Source organism: Grampus griseus (genome assembly GCF_964374135.1).
Source record: "Grampus griseus genome assembly, chromosome: 7".
In the NCBI taxonomy this organism is placed as follows: Eukaryota; Metazoa; Chordata; class Mammalia; order Artiodactyla; family Delphinidae; genus Grampus; species Grampus griseus.
The window spans coordinates 33600917-33627103 of record NC_139001.1 but is presented as its reverse complement, the minus strand read 5'-3'; the positions used below and the strand labels follow the sequence as shown (position 1 = coordinate 33627103).

The following is a 26187-nucleotide window of genomic DNA, read 5'->3' as shown; positions in this document are numbered from 1 at the left end:
ATGACTTTGTGGGTTTGTGAGGGGTACACTAATAAATAGAGGAATTTATTAGGGGTATATGGAAGCACAAAGGAAGAAGTTATCCAATCAAAGCAGATAGGACTAGGAATGTGTTCCCCACAGTAGAGGCAGCAGTGAAAATGCTGGGATGCCAGGGAGGGTATGGTATATTCCAAGAACTGAAGATAACTTAGGAGTTAAGCCTGGATTAGAATGAACAGAGTTGAGGGTGGTTAGAGCTGAGACTTGAAAGGTAAGTAGGAGCCAGAGCATGAAGGGCTCAGCTATGTCATGCTATTCCATATGAGGAGCCATTCAATCATTTTAATAGGAGGTTATAAATTTAGATTTCCTTTTTGTAGAGCTCATTCTGATGACACTGTGGTGAATAGATTGGAAGGTGAGCAATACTGTTTTTTTTGAAATGTTATGGTCCCCTGACCTCACTCTTCCCTTGTTTTCTCTCTACTCCCACCCCATACTCTCATTTCCTCCAGTCATTCTCTAAATGCTGGTGTCCATTACGGTTCCAACCTTGACAGTGAGGCTAATGAGGACAACAGTGGTGCAGATGTGAATTGATGGTGGAGGAAACTGGATATATGTGCAATTAATTACTTGGCCAGAATTAATGGGAGATGGAAGAGTCAGCAATCCTTTTTCTAACTTTAAGTAATTAGGTGGATGATAGTGCCATTCACTGAAACAGAGAAATGGGAAAATCGATTTTGGAGGGATACAGTGAGTTAAGTTTTGGCATATTGAGCTTGAGGTGATTATGGGATGTCCAGGTGAACTTCAGACTATAGGGGTCTAACAGTTCAGGAAAGACATCTGAGGTGGAGCTAAAGACTTTTAAGTAATCAGAATACAGTTGTTAATTGAGGCAATGTTAGTGGATAAGATGGCTAAGGGAGCATGTAAAGTGATAATAGAAGGTCAAGGATGGAACCCTAAGGAATATCAATATATTAGACATCAGTAGAGAAAGTGGAACCTATAAAAAGAACAGTCAGAGAAGTAGGAGAAAAATTAAGAGATTGTGGTACCAAAGTGGGGAGAGAGCTTCAGGAAGGAAGACGGTCAATAAAGCCAGATGCTGCAAAGAGAAGGAGTGAAAGGTATCCATTGGATTTTTGTAGGAAAAGACATTGGTGACCACAGTAAAAACATTATGAATAAAGTGATTGTAGCAGAAGCCATTTTGTAGGGGGATGCATTTCACATTTCAGAGGAAAAACAATTCCATATGATGGCAAGGCCCAGTGTGTGACCATGGGGAGTGAGGGGCTAAAGTGTGTTGGAGAAGCAGATCGTCGGAGTGTGGAGGGTGACTGGACATGTCCACATGGGCACTGATGTTAGGGAAGCAACAGCTGGGATCCGGGTGCCCAAGTCTAGAGTGAATGATGGAGAACGGTGGGGGGTCGTGTGGATGACAGTGAGAAGAGGGATAGAGGAAGATGTGGCTCAATGGCATGAAAGTCCAAACAACAAGGGTTTTTACTTGAGGGTGGAGAAGCAATGGTTTTGAAGTGGTATTGGGAAGTCACCCAGTACCCCACCTCGCAGTAATCAAAGGTATGAGCAAGTTATAGAAGAACTAACATCCACTTGAGAATGCTGTAGGGAATCAGTGAACTCAAGGTCTAATTTAAGCCAAAGGAGACAGAAGGAAGTTCATCAGAGGGTGGGTTTTAGGAAGTTTTAAAACCAGGATTGAGGAGTGAAAAGTGAACAGTGAAAAGGTTTGGGGGAGAGAGGGGCGATGGATGCTGGGTTAAATGAGAGGAAGCAGAGAGCAGTATGGAGATGAGCTTTAGAGACGAAAAAGGAATAGTCAGAGAGGCTTATATTTTTAGTGACCACAGAAGACAGGATGGGAATCATAGTGAGATTAGCCTGTGTCAGATTTCTAATAGAACAAATCCCAGGAATTCCCTCGTGAGTGGAAGGACTCGGGCTTCCCTGGAAGAGTTGGCTGACTGATCTGATTGTGTTTTTGTGGGACTCCTAGCCCAGAAGGTACTAGCCCAATGGAATTATTTTGTTCCCAAGAGCCTCACTGTGTTGGAAACAGGACTAACCCCTGGGCTATGGGAAACCCCTCTGGAAAGAGTCATGATGTGGATGGTGACTGAGAAAACACCATCAGATTGGGTCGTATTACTGGTGAAGTTTTGGCAGTGGGAAAGGAGGAATACAGGTTGTAAGGGATTAAAGAGTAAGTGGGTGGTGAGGTTACTCAGCACACACTGCAGTTTTGACAAGTGTGGCTATGAAATCTCATACCTTAAGACTGCAGTGTGTTGCCATTTACAAATGCTTGTAGACATGCGGAGCCAGGGAGGAAAGGAGCTAAAGAGCAAGAAGGTGAGCGGCAGGTGTGTGACTAATCAGTGAGACAGTCTATGCTTGGGACGTGAAAGGGATTTCAGGCTGGCTCACTATGAAGCTCTGTCTCTGACTCAGCTAGCCAATTCTCTCCTTCCCTGTCAGGTTTTAATTTTCTAACTTTTCTCTGGTTTCTCAGGATGGTGTCATGGTGTCAGGCAGATCTGAATTTGAGACCTGGCCCTGACTCCTTTTAGACATGTTTTTAATATTTCCCTGAGCCTTATTTTTCTTATATATAAATCGAGGACAAGCGTATCTTCCTCACAGGGTTGTTTTGAGGATTACAAAAGGTCCTGGGTATTCAGTACATGTTCTTTCCCCTCCCTTCCTTCTGTCTCTGTCCCTTGCTGGTCACCATCTCTCTGTCTTCTGTCTCTCACCTGTCTTCATCTCCCTCTTTCCTTACTACTATCACACTGAAAAACATATGTTTAAGCACCTACTATGGCATTTTATCTTTTACCTGGAATTTAAGTTGGTCCTTTTTATTGTCTTTTCCATGAACATTTATGTTTATAACCAATCGGAGGGTTGAAATGTCGTTATGGGACTCTTGTGCTTTGGCAGCTGAGTGATGTGATGAGCAGTAAAATGAATAATACAGTGTGTGTGTTTGAAGCACCAGGAAGAGAAAGAATTGGGATGAGAAAGACTCATAGAACCAGTGAACATTGGAAGTAGGAGCCTCAAGAAAATGTTAACATTCTTAAACGGCTTGGGGACCCTGATATGGGAACTGCATGGAGCCCATGCAGCCACAGCTGTGCAGTGGGAGGTAAACTCCCCAGGATCCTGCTTTGGTCAGACCATGGCACTCATCAACTTGATTCCAACGTGTCCAAGTCATTGTTAGGTCATTGCAGGTTCGAGCATCTCTGAAGTTCCTAGTTTCCAAGATGTGATGGAAAAAGTGGATTTATCTGCATGGCTCTGCATCTACTATTTTCCCCGTGTCCCAGGAATGCGGGGGCTGGCCTTGTCTTTTCAAAACTGCCAGAACATGTTCTCAGTTGGCATAGGTCTTTGTAAACACTAATGTTGGTGTTTGAATTCTCAGTTGCCAGTGGCACTGGAAAATAGCAAAAGACACTTGGAATACTAGCATTCTTTTTTTTTTTCCTTAAGCTTGTGTTTTGGTGGGAACCTAATAATGTCTTTCGTTCCTCTGCCTTGTAACCACAAGCAACATTTTAAAATTTAGGCCTAGAATGTATTTTTCCTTTTGTTACCCCCCGCCCCCTTTTTTCTTCTCTATACTATTTATTCCTTATTCTCTTTTGATTTTTTTTTTTTGGTCTAATTTATTTTGGTATCTTTTCCCTCTGAATCTCTACTGTATATTTCCCTTGTTTTCACTTTGAACTTAATACTTTAAAAATTCGTTTAAAAAGATAATGGTTCCTTTATTTCCTAATTCCATCTAAGGATATATTTCCCAGTCTGGTCTCCCTGTGTTCTGTTTTTAAAAGGGTTTTATATCAGAGAGCCTGGAAAACGTAAGCAGTTGTAAATGTTAGAATATCATTTCCAGGTCAACTTTGATCTTATATGCCAAGTTCATCAGTGGGAAAAAAATTAAATCTTTCACATCTAAATGAATAACTAGTGTTCCAACGGAAACTTCAAAGTTTCACTTTAGATTTTTAAGGAAAGGTAATTCCTTCAGTGTCAAAGAAATGAGATGTCAGGAAAAGCCAGAATCCCTTTGTTTAGGACATGGTCTACTTACTTGACTTTCCTTGTCCTTCTTTTCCTGTTCGAATGCAAAATCTTCCATTTTTTTTCGTCTCTCAAGAGACCCTTTTACTATATTCTTTCAGATGACTGTTTTTGATTTAGAGGAGAAATCAACACATAGTGGCTCAAATCTGCTTAGATAAGGTGTTCATTCCTTCCAGCTTTTCATGTTTCAACTTTTGCGGGGCCTGGCGTACATCCACCACCAACACGTTCTCCACAGGGACCTGAAACCTCAGAACTTACTCATCAGTCACCTGGGAGAACTCAAAGTGGCTGATTTTGGTAAGTCGCCTCCCGAGTCTCTTCCTGGGCTATGAACAATGATGCTTTTGTGTGCACATGTTTAAAGCATCAACTAGGGCTGGCTTTTGAAAAGTGGGAACCGGGGAACATGATGCTTTGTCAGGATTTCAAACAACCATATAGGAAGATTGAGGCAAGAAATAGGACGAGATTTGGTAACTTCTTAGGGTTCCATCAAGCCTCAGTCTAATCAGATCCTAAAACTTGGTTACCCCTACTACCTCACTGCCATTTTTGATGTAAAGACTTTTGTAGAGTGAACGTACTTGGTAGGTTTACCTAAATCTAGGTGGATGTACAAATTCCATCAGACTAGATCAAAGTTATCCCAGGATGACATGATAAAGAGGTTAAGCCCAGATTGTAGGATGGACTCCTTCTGGAATGGAGGCTCCAGGACACCTGTTCCTGCTCACCTATGTATCTATATAGTGGGACTGTATGGGTACCTGAGGCTTTTATTCTCATCAAAGTGATGCAGATTTCCCCTGAGTATCACTGTGTCTTTCCATTTTAGCACGTATCACAGTTTATAATTATACATATATACACACATATATACTTCTGTGATGATTCTGTCTCCTCCACTAGACTATAAGCATTATGAGGGCAGCCTGGATCCGTTTTTGCTTATCATTATATCCCTAGTGCCTGGCACCATAGCAGTTGCTCAATAAATTTTTGTTGAAAAACTGGTTCTGTATAAGCTGAGGAACCACTCTTCTCTGTTTGGCAGATGTCAAATGATGCTACTACAGCTGCAGTAAGCCTTTAACAGACATTCATTTATCAAATTCCCCACAACAGTGAACTCATCTATTCAGGTTTTTTTCTAGCTGTAGATCACGTGATCCAGTGAGATAAATAGCTAACTGATGAAAGTACTCTCATTTTGTAGAGGAGCACTTGAGAATGATCCAGCTAAGGTCCTGCCAAATAAGTAATGTGGATCAACAGCCCTCACCCTGTATCTACTAAACTGGGAATTCCTGGACTGCAGAAATGGAGGGTGGCCCTAGTAGTAGTGAATCGATTTTCCATTGCTGTTACAGAAAGCCCAAATTACAGAGGTGTATACATGCTCGAAGCTTCACGTTCTCTCATGTAACAGTCTGACCTAAGCAGTCAGAGCTCTGTAGTGGCCCCATGGTGTATTGGTCCACTCTCCTTCTGTCATGAGGCCCCACCACCCCTAGGTATTGCCCCACGGCCTATTTCAAGATGGCAGCCACTACAGCCTGGAGGAAGGAGAAAAGAGACCAACACTTAACCCCTCCATGAAGTTCACACATCACTTCTATTCATATCAAATAGGCAAAAATTTAGTTGCCTTGCTACACTTAGCTGCCAGGAAGCCCACATCTAGCTGCAAAGTAGGCCAAATTTTGAGAAATTCATTTGATGAAGAGGTACGTAAGAATCAAGATAGTTGAGTAGCTCTATTAAAAGCACCAAAGTTTGTGTATTATTTTTTAAATGTTGTTTACCCTGCCAATTATACTCTCCTTGGCAGACTGTATCACTGTGGCTCTCCAGAAGGTCTCAGGACAGTGAGTTCTGTGCTTTCCCCCTTCGGTCAGGTCTTGCTCGGGCCAAGTCCATTCCCAGCCAGACATACTCTTCAGAAGTTGTGACTCTCTGGTACCGCCCTCCTGATGCCTTGCTGGGAGCCACTGAATATTCCTCTGAACTGGACATATGGTAAGAGCTAGTGCCAAGAAAATGTGAGTCATCCTACCCGTGAAGGTTGTTTTATTACCTGTATTACATTTTAGATAATCATTCTAATAATGACAATCACATTTGTATACAGAAATATAAAGTACTTTCAAATATATATCTAATTTGATTTTTACAATGCCCCTCCTTCTAGCTCTTCTCTTCAATCCTTTGTCTTCTCCCTTGTCCTCAGGGAAACATACATATACTCCCAAACCACACACACACACACACACACACACACACACACACACACACACACACACACACACACACACACACACACACACACACACACCTGTCTGCACATGCCCAAACACCGTTCAGAGCCTGGTGAAAAAACCATAAATACCAAGACTCGGTAGACCTGATTTTCATGCCAATATTTCTAATCAGTTACTCTGCATTACGTTATCTTCAAAAAAGCCATGTATCCTCTTTGTGTCTATGCTTCTTTGTTTTTAAAATAAGGGTAATAAACTCTCCCCATGAGGGGTTAAGGGGGACTGTAGTGCAAATGCAAGAACCCGATAGCGGCTATCAAGTAGAGCCACACTGTTGGAGAGGCTCTTGGATCAACTGGGTGCAGTGGTGAGAATGGGCTCTCAGCCACTCATCATCCTGGAGCAGTGGTGTTATGTAATCTGGCTCTGATCCCTGGAAATATCCCAGTCATCTGTGTGGTAAATTTGTAGTCACAGCCACCTCCTCAAAGGTAACAAAATGTATGGGCTTCCTTCAACTCCTTAGATGGCCTTATATAAATAGAAGGCCCTGTTTAAAAAAAAAAGCAACACTAAAAGGCTAAACTAAGCTTTTGAATTTCCCAAAGAATTGAGAAAAGTTGAAGAGAATTTCCTCCAGTGTATCTGGAGCCATTGATTTCCTGATACCCAGTCGCACTTCTTGAAATATCACCTGCTAGTCAAACCCCCCTGAAACTGTCAGCTCTCACTGCTCTGCACTGTCACTTCAAAGGCCTTCAGCAGGCTCTGGCTTTCTCAGCTCTTAATGATCACTTCCTAGTTGTGCTTCACAGACAGTGAAACTTCTTCTCGTCACTTTTAAACTTTGTTTTATTATAGAACATTTAAAACATTCAAAATATATAAATATGTACATCAGTGATTCTTAACCAGGATCAATTTTGCTTCCCAGGGACCCTTGCAGTGTTTGGAGACATTTATTGTCACAGCTGGGTGGTGGTGGGGTGCTCCTGGCATCTAGTGGGTAGAGGCCAAGGATGCTACCAAATATCTTATAATGCACAGGACAGCCCCCTATGACAAAGATGTAACCAGCCCAAAATGTCAATTGTGTCAAGATTGAGAAAACTGATGTAGATTAAAAGCATAGTAAAGTGAACTCCATGAGCCCACTACCCGATGTAACAACCAGAAACATCATCAGTACTGTCACATCCACTCGTGTCCCTTTCCCATCAGCCTGCCCCTCCACCAGAGGGGCTTCTACCCTGAATTTTTTTCCTTGTCGTCATTCCCTTACCCTTTTAAAAAATAATATTTCTACATTTTTATATATTTTAAAAATATTATTTTATTTTACTTGCTTTTGAGTTTTTATAAAAATGATATTACATTGTTTTTAGTCTTTTGTGACTTGTTTTTTCTTTAACTCAGTGTGTTTCTGAGATTCATCCATGTTGATCTATGTGGCTACACTTTATTTTCTGTTGATGAACATTTCAGTTATTTAGTTTGCCTTTTGTTTTATTTCTTCTTGCTATTTTGAATATACTTGGTACTTATATTTAAGGATATGTCTAGAGTACTTACTTAAGAGTAGATTTGCTGTGTCACAGGGTATATGAATGTTCAACTTCATGAAATAGTGTCAAATTGTTCTCCAAGTGGTTGTAACAATTTATGCACCAGCAGTGTATCATAGTCCCTTACCCACATCCGCACTAACTTCATAAAATCAGATTTCTTAATTTTTGCTAAGTTAGTGGGTAGAATGGTAGCATGTTGTGATCAAATTTGCATTTCCCTAATTACTAATGAGGCTGGATGTCTTTTCATGGATTATTTTCCATTTGTGTTTTTTCTCCTATGAAATACCTCTGTGTGTCTTTTGTTTATTTTCTTTTGGTCTCTATGTCTCTGTGTCTCTCCTTTTCTCTCCCTTCCTCCCTTTCTTTCTTTATTGATTTATAGGAGTTCTTATACTCTGGATACTAATCTTTTTTCAGTTATGAATGCTACAAGCAGCCTCCCTAGTTCATGTTGTCTTTTTAAACAAAAGTTCTTAATTTTAATACTGCAGACTTTATCAGTCTTTTCCTTTATGGTTAGCCCTTTTATTTCTTGTTTTAAAAAATCCTTCCCTCCTTGAGGTCAAAATGATATCCAGTACATTCTTTTAAAAGTTGTAGGGCTTCCCTGGTGGTGCAGTGGTTGAGAGTCCGCCTGCCGATGTAGGGGACACGGGTTCGTGCCCCGGTCCGGGAAGATCCCGCATGCCGCAGAGCAGCTAGGCCCGTGAGCCATGGCCACTGATCCTGCGCAACCGGAGCCTGTGCTCTGCAACGGGAAAGGCCACAACAGTGAGAGGCCCACGTACCGATAAAAAAAAAAAAAGTTGTAAAATTTTTCCTTTCACTTTAAATCCTTAATACATTGGGAATTGACTTTTTCTATGCTAACCCAGTGGTCTCACCCTAATTTCTTCAGCAATCTGCATGCCAAATCTCTCATATATCAGGTTTCTATAAATGCATAGGTCTGTTTTGAGCTCTCTGTTCTACTGGGGTCAGTTTATCTGTCCCTGTACCAACATCCTAATGTATTAATTTTTATAGCATTATAATAATACTTGATATCTGCTAGGATAAGTCTCACCACTTACTTCATCTTCCTCCTCAGGAGTATCTTGCCTGTTTTTCCCGTTTGATTCTCCATATAAATTTTACACTCAGTCTTTAAAGTTTCATGAAAAACCCTAGTGGGATTTTCATTGGAATTGCATTGAAATTATAGAACACTTTGAGGATAATTAACACCTTTGTAATATCCTCTTCCAATTTTTAAACACGGTATAATTCTCCATCTGTTTAGCTCATTTTTAATGCCGTTTAGTAAAGTTTTATAATTTCCTCTCTAAGCTCTTATATATCTAGAGCAAAGGTCCTTCCTTGTAAGTCTGTTTCTGTTGTTTATTGTTTCTTTTGTTTCTTCCATATGGTATCTTTTTTCCATGTGTGTTTTGTTGTTTTTGCCAATGATATGCTAATTATCCTTGGAATTTTATTTGTGGGATTTTTTTTTTTTTTGAGGACTCGGATGAAGTGTGGTCTCTCAGAGAGGATTCGCATTTGATTCTTCTAGGTACATTTTTTAAAAAAGAAATATATTATTGTATTTTACATAAGTGTTGGTCTGCTACTCAGATATTGCTTTCTTAATGCCATTCCCTACTGAAAAGAACTAGGCCTTTTTGGAGAAGTAGCCAATACTGAGGCTGGGTCAGGGAAAGTATAAGATGAGCTGGGAACATCTTGTTAAGCCAGAACATTTTTTAACAAAGTGACCAAAAAATGATGGGAATATGTAAAAAAATGTGGGAAGCAGCTTGAAGAGACTCCCACTGGCCAAAGCTGGTACCTTCTGAGCATCCTAATAGTGAGAGTAATGTAATGTATTATACCACTGAATAACATAAGAATACATAAGTCCATACTGAAGGTAAACAGATAGATGGAGGGATGGATGGATCAACAGCTAGATAGGAAGGGAAGCTCCTTTATACAGTAGAATGCCAAATAATAACTGGAAAAGAAATGACAGAATTAGAAAATCACTATTTTGCAATATAGTAGTAATTGGTTCAAACAAGAAGCATCGTAGCTAAACTAGAGGGGAAGATTTGATGAGGAATAAAATATTTATTTACATAGTTTCAAAGTACCTCTCTACAAACTACTTATTAATTACAAAAGAAAAAAATAGTAACTATAGTAGAGAGGCTTGGCAGACATCACCTTAATCAAGTGATTAGAGTTAGTATTGTTGATAATGGCACTGACTGACATCGTGTGCCCCCTAATAGGACACACTGGAGGGACAGTATCATATACGTGGTTCTCCTGCAGAAAAAGAGCATAACCTGAGTCACATCATGAGGCAGCATCAGATCAACTCAGTCTAAGGAACATTCTACGATGTAACTAGACTGTACGCTTTAAAAGCGTTGTAGGGAAGGAAGAAGTTTCCTCTGTCCTCTGAGGTTCAATGGATGGGTCTGTGAAATAAACTGACAAAAGACAGATTAACAGGAGAAAAGCACACACATTTTATTTTATGTTAAAAGTTTTATGTGACACAGGGGAAGTGACTTCATGGAAAGAAGAGACAATCCCCAAAGAAACAGCTAGCCTTGGAGGCTTTTATACCATTCTTACAAAGGACAATACACTTGTAGAGAAGTAACAAGACAAAGGAAAGGGGTTTCTTTTATTATTATTATTTTATTTATTTGGCTGCGTCAGGTCTTAGTTGCAGCACACAGGATCTTCATTGCGGCATGAGGGCTCTTCGTTGCGGTGCACGGGCTTCTCTCTAGTTGCAGCTCACGGACTCCAGATAGCATGGGCTCAGTAGTTGCAGTGTGTGGGCTCTCTAGTTGTGGCACGTGGGCTCTAGAGTGTGTGGGCTCAGTTACCCCCTGGCATGTGGGATCTTAATTTCCTGATCAGGGCACGAACCCATGTCCTCTGCATTGGAAGGCAGATTCTTAACCACTGGACCACCAGGGAAGTCCCGGAAAGGGGTTTCTGGACTCTTTAGGGGTGGTAATTGTGGAAGGTGAATATGTATCTGGAGCACCCTGGTGGTAGATAAGGGTTACTTAGCAAGGTTTGCTTACATAGATTCTTCTTGGTGCCATCTCTACATGTGTTGATAAGGTTATTCTCCCCTCCTGGGATGGGAATGGGGGAATCTTCATAAGGGGGTTTTATGCCCTCCTTTCAGGCAGCTAGGGAGAGGCAAAGAGCTCATCCGGTGTTTGCTTTTTCTCAGTTGCCTTCAGCTCATAACAGTTCTTATGGCAGGGTGGCATATTTTGGGGTGACATTTTCCGTTCCCCTACAGAGTCAAGGTTTTAAAAACCAAAGAAAAGCTGAGGAAATGTTCCAGACTAAAAAGAGATATGCCAACAAAGCACAACGCATGGTCCTAGATTGGAGGCTGGGGGAGATGGAGCTAAAGAACACTACTGGGACAATCAGTGGGATTTAAATATGGACTGTAGATTAGATAGTACTATTGGGATTGATGTTCAATTTCCTGATTTTGATAATTGCACTGTTGTTATGTAAGAGAATGCTTTTGTACTTAGAAAATACATGTGGAAGTATTTAAGGGTGAAGAGTCATTGTATCTGCAACTTACTCTCCACTGCTTCAGAAAAAATAAATGATAGATAGATAGATAGATAATATGATAAAACCAAAGAGGCAAAATATTGGCAATTGGTGAATCTATTTGAAGGATATAAAAGAGTTCTTTCAGGCTTCCCTGGTGGCGCAGTGGTTGAGAGTCCGCCTGCCGATGCAGGGGACACGGGTTCGTGCCCTGGTCTGGGAAGATCCCACGTGGCGCGGAGCAGCTGGGCCCGTGAGCCATGGCCGCTGAGCCTGCACATCTGGAGCCTGTGCTCCGCAATGGGAGAGGCCACAACAGTGAGAGGCCCTCATACCGCAAAAAAAAAAAAAAAAATAGAGTTCTTTCTACTGTTCTTGCAACTTTAAATTTTTTCAAAATTAAAGGTTAGCAAAAAATTGAGAAAAACCTGGTGTTTCACCAAAGATAGTGAACTAGCACTGGCTTTGTTAGAAGCACTGGCCCAGTACATGATCAGTGTTTTCAATTATTTCCTATGTGTTCGAGAAGGGTGTGTATTCCTGAATCGTTGGGTACAGGTTTTTACATATGTTCAAAACTTCAAGGTTGTTAATTGTGTTATTCACATTGTCTTTATATAATTTTTGTCTGCTTAAGCTATCAGGGAAAAATGTATTGAAGTTGTTTGATATATTGTTGATTTGTCAACAATGAACAATTCTATTCATTTTTGCTTTATATACTTTGAAGCTATTTTCATTAAGTGCAAATAAATTTAAAACTGTTCATCATTCCTTCATGCACTTTAAATCTTACTTTTGGAATAATTTTCCTTTCTTTGGATATAAATCTTTTAGAACTTTCTTTAGTGTGGGCCTGTTGGTGGCAAACTCTGCTTCTGTTTCTTAAGGTAAACTCTCATTGTTGAAAGGTAGTCATGCTAAGGTTTTAATTGTAGATTGACAGTTATTTTCTCTCAGAACTTTGGCGATACCATTTCCCCAGCTTTGTCTTCCATTGCTGCTCTTGTGAAGATTGCTCTTAGCCTAATTGTAGAGAAGTTTACTTTTAGCCTTCTTGTCTTTCCCTTTTTTCAGGTGATCTCCCATTTTCTCTGGATGTTTTAAAGAATTTTTTCTTCGCCTTTGTTACTATGCAGTTTTCACTATAAGGTGTCTAGCGTGGATTTTTTTTTTTTTTACTTACCCTGCTTGTTGCATATTGTGCTTCTTCCAATTATGAATTCATGTTTTTCATCAGCCATTTTCTTTTTGAGTGTTGCCTCTATTCCATTCTCTCTTTCTGGAGCTCCAATGAAAGATTATTAGACTATGTCTTTCTATCATCCATGGTTCTTATCCTCTCTTTCATATTTTCAGTCTCCTTGACTTTCTGTGCTGCATTTGGATAATTTCTTCAGCTCATGTACCAATTCTTTAAATCTCTTTTAAACTATGTATCCCTTACTTTTTACTACATATACAAAAAAATATGTTATTCCATTGATGAATAATGATGACACAGAATAAAAATACAGTTGTAAGTTAAAGTTATTGTCATTACTCTTATTGATTTCATTATTGTTGTTTGTCCAGTAAAACTCAAAAAGTAATGTAGAAATAGAATAATAGGCATTTTCCACTGTTTACTATATTTGTTCACTCTCTATGTAACTGTTAGATATTGGGTGTTTACCCTGGGATTCCTCTTCCCCATTTTTGTTTTCTTTTCAGAGCGATAAGAGGGAAATGGGCAGGGAAAAGATTACAACAGTAGAAAAGGGAAAAAAAATCCTATTTTGCTAGGCATGCAACCCTGTAGGGTACAAACTGAATGCCTTTGTAGGAGGCAGGTGACAGTGGGTGAGCATTAGAGCCTTTGTCTTAATGAAACTAATTATAATACGTAGTGCAAGAGCCTCTCATTCACAGTAAACCCTGGGGAACAGGAGAGTCCGTGGGAAGCCCAGAGCAAACAGTTAGATTATGGAAAATATACAAGTAAGACATATTGGCTATTCCCAACACTTACAACCAGCATCCTCTAATCTCCCAACATCTTTTCTTCTCTTTCTGCTACTTTTTCAGACCTTAAAAGATTCCATTAGCAACTTCGGTGAAGAGAAAAACTCAGTGTTTTAGGATGATTACACTGTTTTTGGTTTTGTTTTTACTTTTTTGTATTGTGTTAAAATATATATAACATAAAAATTACCATTTCAACTATTTTCAAATGTACATTTCAGTGGCATCAAGTACAGCCATCACCACTATCCATCTCCAGAACTTTTCATCATCCCAGAATGAATCCCTGTACCCATTAAACAATCACTCCCTGTTACTCCCTCCTCTCAGTCCCTAGCAACCACTATTCTACTTCCTGTCTCTATGAATTTGACCATGCTGGAACCTCACATAAGTGGAATCATACAATATTTATCCTTCCATGTCTGGCTTATTTCACTTAGTATAATGTTTTCTAGGTTCATCCATGTTGTAGTAAACTGGGTTTTGGTTTTTTTTAACATCTTTATTGGAGTATAATTGCTTTACAATGGTGTGTTAGTTTCTGCTTTATAACAAAGTGAATCAGTCATACATATACATATCTCTTCCCTCTTGCGTCTCCATCCCTCCCACCCTCCCTATGCCACCCCTCTAGGTGGTCACAAAGCACTGAGCTGATCTCCCTGTGCTATGTGACTGCTTCCCACTAGCTATCTATTTTACATTTGGTAGTATATATGTCCATGCCACTCTCTCACTTCATCCCAGTTTACCCTTCCCCCTCCCCGTGTCCTCAAGTCCATTCTCTACATCTGTGTCTTTATTCCTGTCCTGACCCTAGGTTCTTCAGAACCATGTAAACTGGGTTTTAAAGAAGGGTTTATTTTGGTAGACAAGTCCTCTATTCAAAACTAACTGCAGGCAGCTGCTGGATTTAGGACTATGCAAAGTTGTCACTGCCTGAGAGATTCTTTATGGTCAGATTTCTTGCTGCAAACTTCCAAATATAAAGAGTGGCCCAGGGAAAGCAAATGGAAATATCGTGTCACTGCCATATATCATGCTGTTCTGAATTAATGTCAATAGTGAAAAATGAAATACTGATTCACTTCTCCCAACAATGTTCTTATGTACTCCTTGCACCTCCCCAAACCTAAAACTCCTGAGATGGTTTATTTCTCCAGAGATTGCCTAAGGAATTTGAGGAATCTTTTTCTTTCTTATGGAAGAATTTGTTCATGCTCAGAATAGAGAAAAGACTAGGAAGAGAGCCAGAAAAAGCAGAAAATATGTAAGCTGTCTCGTCTAACTTGACTGGAGAACCACAGTTGGAGCAATAAAATGACCCATTGCATCTCTCCCTTCTGGAAGGGTTCACTCTTTGATATCACCAGGTCTTTTTTTCTCCTGCATGTGAAGTTCCGCTTCATCTACATGAGCTGCCCCAAGGGTATCTCCACAGAGCAGAAATCCTCTGAGAAGCCTAAAGATATGTAGGGTAAGAAGAGCCACAGGAATGAAGATTTAAGAACAAAACAGAGGAATAAAAGGAAATAGGAACTGGTTCCCTATCTAGACCTGAATGTTCAGATTATTTAAAATGTTTGCTTTAAGGCTAGTCTGGGGTGGGCAAAATAGATGATAGCCACACAACTTATTTAAGAAGCAAATAAAAAATATGAAAGCCACACTACTTGTTTACAAAGCAGATGAAAAAAAACAGTTTTGAAGAATAAATGAAAAAAATAGGAAGATGAATCATATAGTTTTTGAAGAACAGTGCTTACCTGAAAAATACCTTTCCTTCTCAGACTTAAGGTGTACAGCCTTGTTTTCTTACCAGTGCACTGATATTTATGGTACGGATATTCTAGGTCCTGAAATACAATTGATTTAGGAATTTTGTTTGTCTTGTAAGTGTTCTAAGTGCATTGCACATGTGCACACACACACACACACACACACACACACACTATATATATATATATATATATAAAACCTTAGACTCCAGATTGTTAGGTGAGAAAGGTTTTAACCTGCCCCTAAGTGAAGCTTAAAAAGAAAGACTCAAGAGAATGCCTATATGGCACCAAACATACAAATGCAAATACAAATGGGAATTTCAACCACATATTAGCATTTTATTTCTTAGTGCAAATATCTTGTGTTAGACTGCAGTACTTGAACAATGGCCTTAAAGTCCAGCTTTCTCCAATATGTTTACACCGTTGTGTACACTGTCCTAGTGGTACAGAAGGTAAAGGGCACTAAGAAACTGTGTAACAAAAGGGGCTTCCTTCTCGGCTCCCCACAGCCACCAGTATGAAAGGACATTAAAAAGGCAACAAGCTTTTTCTAAGCCATGAAAGCCTTTTGAGGGGAGAGAAAAAAGTGGACTACAGGTTTAAACCTAGCAATGACTATGATTTGAACCTTGTTTAAAATGCCCGCAGGCCTTCTGGTGATTTGTGAGCCCCTGGGTATCTGGAAGGTGTTAGGGTACTGGATGGAGGGTTGGTTTAAGTCTTCAAAAGCTGTTACATTTCCATTTCTATTTTGTGTCAGTTAATAAACAATTACATGTGTTTCATACACACAGATACATAAATATGTGTGTGTGTGTGTGTGTGTGTGTGTTTTGCTTCAAAATGAAATGATTTGAGACCTTTCCAGTATGCATAGACAAGGCATGAGGGGAGGTGGATGGAGACCGTTTGACGGTATTCACCAGCTCAGTTTTTCAGCTGGCTTATCTCACTGTTGACCATTGCTAGCAACCAGGATGTTTTTTAACCATTTGACAGTTTCCTATTACTTTTATTATTCTCCATGTATTGTTTAATTTTTACCTTTTATATCTGTTGCTTTAAAGGCAAGAAGCAAAAAGACCATGGATATTTAAAAACAAGCTAGTAAGCAGTCTTAAAATGATAATAATTCTAAAAATTCACCTCAAGATACTGTGCACCAGATTCTTAAGCTATATTTGCCTGATCAAAATTCTTTTCTTTTTTCTTTTTTTGGCCGTGCTGGCTTATGGGATCTTAGTTCCCCCACCAGGGATTGAAGCCGGGCCCCAGCAGTGGAAGCGCTGAGTCCTAACCACTGGACCTCCAGGGAATTCCCAAAATTCTTATGTCACATATCAAGATGTCTCTTGTACATGAAAGATCAGTAAAAAGAAAATATCGTGGCCATTTAATCTAAATTAGTTTTTTAACAACTAGGGATAAAGACAACCTGTTGTTTGAGGGAAAAAAACAAAAAACTACCTGCAAAACTTAGTCTGATACCTCTTATTTATATGTATACAAAATTCTAAGAATTAGCTAATTGATTATTTTACATGCAAACCAAATATTAGGTCATGAAAATAGTTTTTGTGTCTTTTGAGGTGATAAGATACAGTTAAATGTCAGTCTTTCTTTTAATATATATTCTCTCCCCAAACCAGACACAAGATAAAAATTATTCTTAAACTTGTTTATCAAGAAATCTGCTTTCTCCTACACAAAGTAAGTTAAATAGCATGTGTCTACTGTCAGATGGAAAAAGTAAAAATTTGTCATATGTAATAAATACATATGAATAATATTAAAGACCATTTTAAAATGAACTTCATAATAAATCTTTAATAATATCATGATCTATAATAAAATATTTTACTGAGGGCTTCCCTGGTGGCTCAGTGGTTAAGAATCCGCCTCCCAATGCAGGGCACACAGGTTTGAGCCCTGGTCTGGGAAGATCCCACATGCCGCGGAGCAACTAAGCCCGTGCGCCACAACCACTGAGCCTGCGCTCTAGAGCCCGCGAGCCGCAACTACTGAGCCCATGTGCCACAACTACTGAAGCCCACGCGCCTAGAGCCCGTGCTCTGCAATAAGAGAAGCCACCGCAATGAGAAGCCCGCGCACCGCAACGAAGAGTAGCCCCTGCTCACCGCAATTAGAGAAAGCCCACTCAGCAATGAAGACCCAACACAGCCAAAAAAAACAAAAAAAATGTTTTACTGAAATTTTCTTCTTTATCATGCCACAGCAAAACGTCTAGACGATTAAGGGAGTTTGCGAGATTATGTGTTATGGTGAAAGGGATTTGGCATCAAAACTCGGGAAGTATTAGACCATGGGGATAATCTCTGTAATCAGTCACCTGAATCATTCTCAAAAGATTTGTAAGAGTTGAGACTTCCCTGGTGGCACAGTGGTTAAGAATCTGCCTGCCAATGCAGGGGACAGGGGTTCAAGACCTGGTCCGGGAAGATCCCACATGCCGCGGAGCAGATAAGCTCGTGCGTCACAACTACTGAGCCAGCGCTGTAGAGCCCACGAGCCACAACTACTGAGTCCACGTGCCACAACTACTGAAGCCCCCATGCCTAGAGCCCGTGCTCTGAAACAAAAGAAGCCACCTCAATGAGAAGCATGTGCACCACAACGAAGAGTAGCCCCCGCTCGCTGCAACTAGATAAAGCCAACGTGCAGCAACAAAGACCAAACGCAGCCAAAAATAAATAAATAAATAAAGGTTTGTGAGAGTAAAAATGTGCATTATTAGCAAAATAAATCTTACTTCTTACTCTTCCTGAGGAATTATCCTCCAGTTTGACTAAGTAGGAAAGAAAATTTATATTTCTCCCTATTTAATCTATTTTAAGTTGCACATTCTCTGTTAAATCAGGATGCATCTTAAAATCAGTAGCATCTTACAGTAGCCGTCAACCATGCTTCAGTTATGACTGTAGTTACCATTGTACATGTGTGGACATCAAACATGGCAGCATCAAAACTTGCAGAATGGGTGTCAGTAACTTGGAAGACAGGAGACCTCTTTTTTTTTTTTTCTTGTTAACCCCTAGGAACAATGGTTGTGGAGAAGGCGTGAATCAGACATGTTTAGCAACATTCTTTAAGCTGGAGTCAAAAGTGGGCTAACGTAACTGCAAGGTCAGCTTAGGAGCCCCAGCACCAATGACTCTTGGTTGTTTTATGGCTTATTCTAAGAAATGCTGTATCATCAAACTCCTGCCGATACCGTCAAAGGACAAAACCATGGATAAACACAGACATCAAAGAGTCTGAGTCAAATGCTGAATGTCAAAAAGTTTGATGAGTATCTAAACCAATTTCTTCCACTTAATATTCCATTTTTTTTGCATGTACAAGTATGATATATGGTGAGATAATCTGTCTAATTAAATTTGTAACAGCCCTTTCAATGAATATGTAGGAAACATTCTGATCATCACAGTTTAACTTGTGAGGTTTTTTGTTTGTTTTTCTTTTGGTTTCTTAAAAGTACATACAATAATGATGCTTCTTACAATGATAGCATCTTAGTTGCAGTGAAAGAGGGTATTCAGTTTGGAGATTCAGTACTTTCCCCTCCTCTCAGAAAATAGATTGTTAATGAGCTTGAATGAACTCAAATGCTTGCTTTCTATACTGTGTTCCTAAATGCCCGTTGCGTTCCATTTTAACAAAAAGCTGCAGGCTGTTTTTATTTTTGTTTAACATAGAGACTTTTTCTGCCAAGACTTTTCATACTATGTGGTCCCTATCTAATTGTCCTCAGAGTATTTCTTGGGAGGTGAAATGCTAGTAGTTCAGTTTTGCATGTATGGGTTGGGTTGACTCTTATTTCTTTGTTAGGGGTGCAGGCTGCATCTTTATTGAAATGTTCCAGGGTCAACCCTTGTTTCCTGGGGTTTCCAACATCCTTGAACAGCTGGAGAAGATCTGGGAGGTAAGAGAAGAATTCCTCTTAGAAAGAAAAAAATATATGCATTACAAACTTTGAACCAAATTTTCCTTAGAGACAAACGAAGCAGTCCATCTGCTTTGAGAGAGTAAGCCATATTTTAAGGGTTGTGGAAACTGTGGTATTTGCCAGGGGCATAAGCACCTTGGGAATGAGTGGTCAGGACCCCCCCGTTGTCCCGTGGCAGCCCATGAATCCACTTGCTTCCGGTGATTATTGTCTCAACCTCCCAGGGCAATTTCTGCCATTACTAATTAAACACATCCCTGCCCTGCCACCCCCAGCTCTAAGTCTACAATATATTTGGCCCTGGATCTTTGTCAACTGAAGACAAGGCACTGAATTTTCATAGAACCCTGATAAAACAAAGGCTTCCTGTGTTAGTGTGAGAGAAGTATGCTGTGTATCATGCTCCTCCAAAGCCAGATTCCTAAGGTAACAGGGTGCTTTTGTGTGTGTGGTTCCATTTCTTTATTCATTATTTATCCCTCCCTCATTTGCACCATTATGTACTTCATTTTTATGTCCCTGGTAGCTTATATGCCATGTACTACAGTCATTTATATATTGCTGTCTTTTTTTTGATGATTTTTAAATTGTGGTTAAATATATATAGCATAAAATTTACCATTCTAACCATTTTTAAGGATACAATTCATAGCATTAAATGCATTCACATTGCCGTGGAACCATCACCACCGTCCATTTCCCAAACTTTTTCATCATGCCAAACAGAAGCTCTGTATCCACTCAGCCAGCTCCCCATTTTCCCTGCCCCCAGCCCCTGGTAACCTCTCATCAACCTTCTGTCTCCATGAATTTGCCCATTCTAGGTTTTCATATAAGTATAATCTTAACAGGATTTGTCCTTTGTGCTTGGCTTATTTCACTTAGTGTAATGTTTTCAAGATCCATCCATATTGTAGCATGTGTCAAGTGCTTTAAACTGGGGTGGGGGGAGGGTATCGCTTGTATCCTGGATTCTGCTCCCTTTCAAGTTTGCTTGCTTCAAGCAAGCATCTAGAGCATACTTGCTAACAGCTTCCCAATCGGGTATCTTGGGAAATATTGCAGAGTAGGATTTTTGTGTGCAGGTGAGGAAATTTGTCTTTTCTCAAACTTCTTTAAAAAAAAAAGCTGAGTTTATCTTTAATACACACATGCAGGTGAGGAAAATCCTCAGGGAACATTTAGGAAAAGGGAAGAGCTAGTTGCTAGTGTCTGGAGGGTCAATGGCTCACCGTTATGAAGATGTTCTGTGCAAACCAGTCTAGTGCTACAGGTTCATGACCCAGAAAACATTGTGCTTTGTGAATGTCAAAATAAAGTAAAATGTCCTTTGTGAAATTAAGACATTTTATAGAGATTAATCACTGCCATTAAGCTTTCTTTTGGAAACATTGGGGATATTATGGAGGAACATAGGAAAAATTGGGATGCATTCACAAACTAAAAAAAAAACACTTTTCAAGCCAAAAGTTTTTTTTTCTCAAAACTACCCTGCAAGACCAAGAACTGCTACCTTCAAAAACTATCATTGGATGATATCATCGTCTAAACTGGAGGCAGCCTAATGTAATTAATGGCTTTAGAGTCGAAGACCAGCATTTGAATTCTAGCCACTTTTTAGCGAGACGAACGTGTACAAATTATGTAGTCCCTCTGAACTCCAGTTTCCTCACTTGTTAAATGGGGCTAGCGATAATGACTTTCTAACCTTTCTGTGAGAATTTCATAAGATCAAATGCATAACAAGCCCCATGTGCCATAAGTGATCGATAAATGTTTGCTTTCTCTCTCATAGAAATTATTTTCATAGCGATGTTTCAATGACCAAACCGTTAACAGGCATTTCCTAATACTTCACCTAATTGTTCTGTTCTCCCGCTTAATATTACTTCTTGTCCACATTAGAGGAAGCTCAGCTAGCACTGCCTAGACCAGACCCTGCAGTGATCTTTTACACATTTGAAAAGTTTTTCCTAGCCATTAAATGAGGACACAATATTTATTGGACACTCATTGTCTTATAAGATGTTACAAGGTCTGGAAAAATGGGAAGAATAGGAAAAATGCATGATCTATGCTTTCACCGGTTGTTCAGTCTAGGTGGGGTGATGGGTGGAATATAAGTAAATATATGTAAAACAAACATAAATCATGTATAGATGCAAAAAGATGTATGTATATATAGATAGTTAATAAAAATTATAATACTAGCTAAATTATAATATATAACATAAATCTATAAATATAAATTATAATAATAGCTAAGGTATGCTATTAGGATATTTGAAGAGTTATATACAAACTAATTTTTTTACATTACTTCCTATTTTTAAATGATAGTTTTCTTAAAAGCAATCATTTTACAGTTCTTTGCATTTAGCATAGCACTTAGAAATCATGGGACAGAAAGAATGAGTTAGACGTTTCCCAGGACCTGATGGCTCTCTAGTTATTGGTTCAAGTGTCCGGGACTGGTCTTGGTGGCTGACGCTGGCCATCTGAAGATGTTTTAGGTAATTCAGTAAGTGAAAATTTTGGACTTGTATCTGGACATAAAGGACCAAAACATGAGTGATGCAGCCAAAACAAATGTGTCTTAACAAATGGGTCCAACAGGTCCTGCCCAGGAAGCCATGTTCACGTCTACCATTATTCTTATCACACTGCAATAAATCAGAAGGACTTTATTTTGACATTTATGACAACTCATTACAAATATAAAACAAGTAAACACATTAGAAATAACACTGGCTTGGTGTTAGTAGACATGAGTTCTGAACCCAGCCCTAACTTCAGGTTAGGTGGTAACGCAAGTCTCATAATTTATCTCCCTAGGTCTCTAGCATCTTAAAGTATATTTGATTTTCTGACTCCATGAACTTGTGACCTCTTTGAACAAAGTGTTAAGAGAATAGTGTAGCTGCTATCTTTTTTTTTTTTTTTTGCGGTACGCGGGCCTCTCACTGCTGTGGCCTCTCCCGTTGCGGAGCACAGGCTCTGGACACGCAGGCTCAGCGGCCATGGCTCACGGGCCCAGCCGCTCCGCGGCATGTGGGATCTTCCCGGACCGGGGCACAAACCCGTGTCCCCTGCATCGGCAGGCGGACTCTCAACCACTGCGCCACCAGGGAAGCCCAAGGCCACAGTTTTGTTACCACACATCTGTAGTTCCGTGCTCTGAGGACAAAGAGAGAACCACATTCAGCAGTGTGTTATCTCTTACACTACTACATCCCAAGCAACTTGGAAATTCAAACATTACAAATGGCTCCTGAGTTGTGCTTTACTAAAGGTGGTCTATTTCGGGTTCTATGATACTTGATGTAGGAATTGCTTCTTTGAAAGCAATGGTCTAGTCTACATCTTCCAACCTCTAATCACAACTTTTCTTTACATTTATTCTGAGATCTCACACTTAGGAATAAAGACATAATAATAAGTCCCGAATTTTTATTTTACCATCTTTCTGAAATGCCTCCGTGTGTGTGTGTGTGTGTGTGTGTGTGTGTGTGTTTACATCTGAATGGCTGTCATCGATTTTTAATCAATTTTTTAGAAATCTAATTCTTTCAATAAGTATTTTTAGCAAATAATACCAGATGTGGTTCTAAAATCAGAATAAAATAAACGATGCAGACTTTAAAGCCATTAATCAAAATGCCTTCAGTTTCCATTCCAACAAAGGCAGAAAACAGCCCTTGCAGCCCACTGTGGTTTCAAACACAGCACTCACTAGCTGCCTTTTAAGAGCTTTCAGGGAGGGAGTAAATCAACAGTTTTTGGTTTTCAGTTTCCCGGTCAGTGAAGCGGAGATTGAGTAATTTTCTCAAGTGAAAATGAATTCAATAACTTTCAAATAAAAACTGAGCATCAAATTTCCAAATAAAGGATATTGAATTTTTGTTTAAACTTTTAAAATCTCAGGCTTAAAGCTTTTAGCACAATATTCCAAAATTGTTGGTACCCATTTTGTTGGCTTTAATTACACAATAATACAAAGTAACCAACAATTCTGGTAACTTTCACCTTAGTGAAAATATGGATATGGTCGTTATTTATTTCCTTTATCGCTTTCTCTTCATTATCTTTACTTTCTTTCATTGTGCTTTGCCAGGCAACAGAAGACGTAGGGGTACATGTGAATCATCCCACCCACTTGTTTACATGCACATCTGTGCAAATACATAAGATGGTAGGTTAACTAAGAAGAATTAGCTTCCCATCCTCTGGCCCTCTCCCACAAAAGAAGAATTAGTCCAGTTGGTTTTTCAAAATGGATTCCAGGATTCTTAGTGTTCCCTCCGGCTCAGGGTGGCTGCTAGGAAAAGCCTGTAATCCTCTCAGTAGCTTTTCAGTTTGTTTAGGGAATGGATCAAAGAAAGAAGCTTCTACTGGGTGGCTTAATTTTTTTATTATGGGAGGGAAAATGGCGCTTCAGTGTCTTTTGTTTGAGGACAAGCTTAACAGACACCAAAGAGTGTACTTCTCGGCTAGAGTCCTGGTCAGCAAGCTGGTAAATGTTAAGAGGCTTCTGGATTCCTCATTGATTATTATCAGTCATTGTTGGGCAGTTGACTTCCTGCCATAACAATTGGGCCAGCATCTGTGTCCAGCATTTTACAAATGGATTCACTAGGCTTTTTCTATGAGAGATGCTTCTATAAAGACTTGTACTGAGATATGCTTCTAAAAAGAGTTATATTGTAGCGGTGTATGAAAACTACTAGTGTTTTATTAATATTTCACAAAAACAATATTATTCTGGCTCCTAGATATAACTGACATTGGGCTTTTATGACTATCTTAAAAGAATGGTAAGATTTTGCCTACAAGGGAACTCGCAGTAACAGCACCATCTAAAATCTGAAGTGTTTGTCTTTATACTCCAAAAGACTTTTCATAGTAATTAAAAACTAAAGCTTCAATTTGGTAATCCAAAGCACACGTGAGCTCTTTTTCAAGTGGTGTTGTTAATATTACTATCCAGCAGTTAAAAACCAAATACCATATTCCAAGCCGCTGGGCCACAGAGAAAACAAGCAGATGAGATGAATTTGGTAGAAAAGACTAGAGTTAGGTTTGGGATCATTTTTAGCCAACATTCCACTGCTTAAACGTCAGTAATCTGAATCCTTTTTAATTTGAGCACATCGGGGAACAGCTGAATGCCCATGCTGAGGCATAATTTAAACTGTCCAGTGTCTCCTGTTGAGACATATATATATAAATACAGTCATCTGATGTAAGGCAAAGGGACACTTTATCACTCCTGTCTTTTTCTATTCCTAACTCCCAATGCAGCATCCTAATGTATGGTGATCATGCAGTACAGCAGACATAGCTCGTTTTATTGTGCTTCACTTTATAGCACTTTGCAGACATTGCTTTTTTTTTTTTTTTTTTTTTAACAAACTGAAGGTTTGTGGCAACCCTGCGCTGTCAGATGATGGTTAGCAATTTTTAGTGAGGAAACATTTTTAAATTAAGATATGTACATTGGTTTTTTAAATTAAGGTATGTGCATTGCTCTGTTATGCACTTAATAGACCATAGTATAGTGTAAACATAACTTTTATATGCATCAGGAAACCAAAAATTTGTGTGACTCACTTTACTACAATATTAACTTTGTTTGTAGTACCAAACCCATAATATCCCGATGTAGGTCTGTAGATATTTTGGGATGAGAATATGACTTTAAGCAAGGTTATATGATCTGTATTAGTCAGAGATCTCCAGAGAAACAAAACCAATGGGAGATATGTATGTATTTGTGTGTATGTGTATGTGTGTGTGTGTACGTATGTGTGTGTATCTCTTGTGATTCATTATGGGAATTGGCTCATGTGATTTCATGGAGGCTGAGATATGTCCTCTGCAAGCTGGAGAACCAGGAAAGCTGGTGGTATAATTCAGTCTAAGGGGACCACTGGTTTAAGTCCCAGAATCTGAAGGCCAGAGAACTAGGAGCTCCAATGTCCAAAGGCAAGAGAAGACGATGTCCCAGCTCAAGAAGAAAGAGAGAAAATTTGCCCTTCCTCCACCTTTTTGTTCTATTCAGGTCCTCTACCAATTGGATGATGCCACCCTCATTGGTGAGGGCCAATCTCTTTATTCAGTCTACTGATTCAATTACTAATCTCTTCCAGAAACACCCTCACAGACACCCCAGACATAATGTTTTACCGGCTATCTTGGGCATCCTTTAGCCCAGTCATGTTGACACGTAGGACCGTAGAAATACACTGCAGTTTTGCCCATGAAACTGCAAATGTTGGAAACACTGAAGTTTCTTTCTTTAACACATCAGCTGGCATAATGTGACATACATTCATTTCTTCCGTCTTCCTCCCTGATGTGTCCTTCATGTCTCCATACCTGCTCCATCCACCTCATCTCCCCCTCATCTTTCTTTGTCTTTCTTTGGCTTTATATAGGTGCTGGGAGTCCCTACAGAGGATAACTGGCCTGGAGTTTCCAAGCTACCTAACTACAATCCAGGTAATACTGACTTGAGCCTCTGAAAGCTCTGAGATTAGCAGTGTGAGAGCACTGGCCCCAAAAACAGGGTGTCCCTCTTTAATTGTTAACAGTGTAGATGGCTCTAGACAGATTTTTAGACTCATATTCCCTGACTAATCTTTTTACGAGGAGGACGTCATTGAAATAGTAGTTGAGGTTAGACCAGTTCTCCAACTCTGTAAAACACAAGTAACAAGCTGAATAACAATCTGGAATGACGGTTACTGTGGATTCCACAACCATTTCCAAATACCCAATGGCTTAAAAGGACAACTCAAAAGATGGTCTCATTTTTGAACCCAGTGACTATCATTGAGTTTATTTGCTAGGTTATTGTATCTCATAAAGTATAAAAAGAAAGCTAA

General features: G+C 39.5%; 1 protein-coding gene across 4 annotated transcripts in view; it reads left to right on the top strand.

The window, feature by feature from the left end:
- Window positions 1-26187, top strand: part of CDK15 (cyclin dependent kinase 15) — a gene marked incomplete at both ends in the record, with an annotated part of 84500 nt that overhangs the window by 26364 nt on the left and 31949 nt on the right. For all 4 annotated transcript variants that reach the window (XM_082658601.1, XM_082658600.1, XM_082658599.1 and 1 more), the window contains 4 exons: window positions 4296-4419; window positions 6021-6141; window positions 19183-19276; window positions 25738-25801. In XM_082658601.1, coding sequence (XP_082514727.1) covers window positions 4296-4419; window positions 6021-6141; window positions 19183-19276; window positions 25738-25801 — 403 coding nt within the window. The remainder of the gene's footprint in view (window positions 1-4295; window positions 4420-6020; window positions 6142-19182; window positions 19277-25737; window positions 25802-26187) is intronic.